This window comes from Scylla paramamosain, chromosome 45 (assembly GCF_035594125.1).
Source record: "Scylla paramamosain isolate STU-SP2022 chromosome 45, ASM3559412v1, whole genome shotgun sequence".
Lineage (NCBI taxonomy): Eukaryota > Metazoa > Arthropoda > Malacostraca > Decapoda > Portunidae > Scylla > Scylla paramamosain.
In genome coordinates this window covers 1,172,501-1,175,000 of record NC_087195.1, presented here as the reverse complement: position 1 = coordinate 1,175,000, position 2,500 = coordinate 1,172,501, and the positions used below count along the sequence as shown (strand labels likewise).

The window sequence follows — 2,500 nt, the reverse complement described above, 5'->3', positions numbered from 1 at the left end:
ATTTAGAGTATAGCTATTAGAAGTTTGTAATGAATAAAATATAAGTGAGGAACTGAAAGCATTGGTAGTTCAGGAAGGTTTGTTTACATTGAAACAGCGAAGCACATGATCGGAACTCTGAGGTGAATTAGCTGGCGGGCAGTGTGCGATGGACCTGTGATGATGGAGTGTTGGCCTGACGACGGCGTTACTTCTGCAGGAGGTGAAGCAAGAAGTGAAGGTACAGCAGTGGTATTTGTGTTGTGTTTATTGATGTGAAATGAAATAACAAAGATACAAGCGACATTCTAACAGTAAACGACAGAATTCAAGGTACCAGATGTAAGTTAGATAAATTTATGTTTAGAAAGGAGACTGGTAGGAACTGGTACACAGAATGGTGGATGAGAGGAGTAGGCCTAGCAGTCATGTGGTCGGCGCCAGCTCGCTAGGCAGTTTGAAGAGAAAGTTAGATGATTATATGGATAGGGAAGACAGGTGGTGATAGGGAGGTTGGCAAGAAGGGGGGATCATGAATAATACAGGGGCCGCCCAGTATAGGCCAACCAGTCCTCTGTAGTGTGCTTATTTCTTATGTTATGTTAATGGAATTTGTGTTTGTGTTGTGTTATTACGACTACTACTTGTTATTAATTGTATTGTTAGTACTGCTTAAATTGTTACTACTACTACTGCTACTACTACTAAGAGTGATAATAACAGGTGTATATTCAATTGCAGCGTGACATTCTAAAAACCACATCTTCTAACCGAACCTAATTTAACATTTTTTATTTGATTTTCTTGTCCATCATTCGTTGCATCGATCTCAAAAACGTTAGGTAATGTATCCCAGCTACTACCCACAAAGTAACTATGCAACGAAGGGAGAAGTTTGGACACACACACACACACACACACACACACACACACACACACACAGTCATTCACCTCCCTCGTAGCCAACAACCTCCCCAGTATGCAAGAAAATTTGTATCACATATTTTTGTTCTCTCAAGATGTGTGTACAGACTTTTTGCTCATTTATTTATTTATTTTTTTCTTTTTTCATTTCTGTTCTCCACCTCCTCCTCCTCCTCCCTCCTCCTTTCTTCTTCTGTCCTTCCTTCATTCCTTCCTTTCTTTTTTTCTTCCTTCCTTCCTTTCTTTCTTTCTTTCTTTCTTTCTTTCTTTCTTCTTATCCTTCTCCATTACTTCCTACAGCCAAACTGTCTCACCCCCCCCATCTCTCTCTCTCTCTCTCTCTCTCTCTCTCTCTCTCTCTCTCTCTCTCTCTCTCTCTCTCTCTCTCTCTCTCTCTGCTTTGGTGACGGAATACAAATGGGGCTTAAAGGGAGTGTGTGTGAGAGAGAGAGAGAGAGAGAGAGAGAGAGAGAGAGAGAGAGAGAGAGAGAGAGAGAGAGAGAGAGAGAGAGAGAGAGAGAGAGAGAGAGAGAGAGAGAGAGAGAGAGAGAGAGAGAGAGAGAGAGAGAGAGAGAGAGAGAATGATAGTTTTGGCTTGAAAAAAAAATGAGTCAAGACGAACTGAAGGGAAGGAAACAAGAACAAGAATATGAAGGAAAAAAAAGGAAAAAATCTAATTAAAACTTGGAAAAAAATACAAAAGAAAAAAAAAAAAAAAATATTCGTAAAAGTTTTCCTGGAGACTAAGAGAGAGAGAGAGAGAGAGAGAGAGAGAGAGAGAGAGAGAGAGAGAGAGAGAGAGAGAGAGTAAGTGTGTGTGTGTGTGTGTGTGTGTGTGTGGGTGGGTGGGTTGGTGAGTGCTCTTGTTCATCCTGTCCTTGTACTGTAGTTGCCGAGGCAGTACTATGGGTACAGTCAAGCTTTTTATTCCCAGGGTGAACGACGGTATCAATTTGGCAGAGCGCGGTAAAAAAAAACAAAAAAACTGTGAAGGAAGGAAGGAAGGAAGGAAGGAAGGAAGGAAGGAAGGAAGGAAGGAAAGGAATGATCTGTGAATGGGTGTGATTTTATTATTGTTTTGTTTATGTGTTTATTTATTAGTTTGTTACGAATTTATTTATTGCGAGAGAAAAAGACAATGCAATAAGGTGAAGGAAGGAAGGAATTATTATTATTATTAGTAGTAGTAGTAGTAATAGTAGTAGTAGTAGTAGTAATGTTATTTTTTATCATAATTGTTACTTTGTTGTGTCTGAGTTGTCTTTCTTTGGCTGTGTTAGTGTACGATGTTTATAGAGGAAGGTACGAAGGTTTATTTTACTGCGTACCACACCTAACCTTAGCCTTGTACCTTTCACTACTACTACTACTACTACTACTACTACTACTACTACTACTGCTATAATTTTCCTATACACCAAATCATAACACATACACACACACACACACACACGCATACACGCACACACACACGCACACGCACGCATACACACGCACACACAGACGCAGATCATCCTTTTCTTTTTTTCATTTTCTTTTTTCTTCTATTTTTTCCTTCTATTTCTTCTTCTTCTTCCTCGTTTTCTCCTTAATTCTT

General features: G+C 39.6%; 1 protein-coding gene across 2 annotated transcripts in view; it reads left to right on the top strand.

Moving 5' to 3' along the window:
- Positions 1-128: 128 nt before the first annotated feature.
- Positions 129-2,500, top strand: part of LOC135094448 (ribosome-recycling factor, mitochondrial-like) — a 59,948-nt gene continuing 57,576 nt past the window's right edge. Inside the window, exon 1 of one of the 2 annotated variants that reach the window (XM_063994537.1) lies at positions 129-220. In XM_063994537.1, coding sequence (XP_063850607.1) covers positions 160-220 — 61 coding nt within the window. In that variant the 5' untranslated portion in view covers positions 129-159. The remainder of the gene's footprint in view (positions 221-2,500) is intronic. The other variant, XM_063994538.1, reaches the window with a different exon arrangement.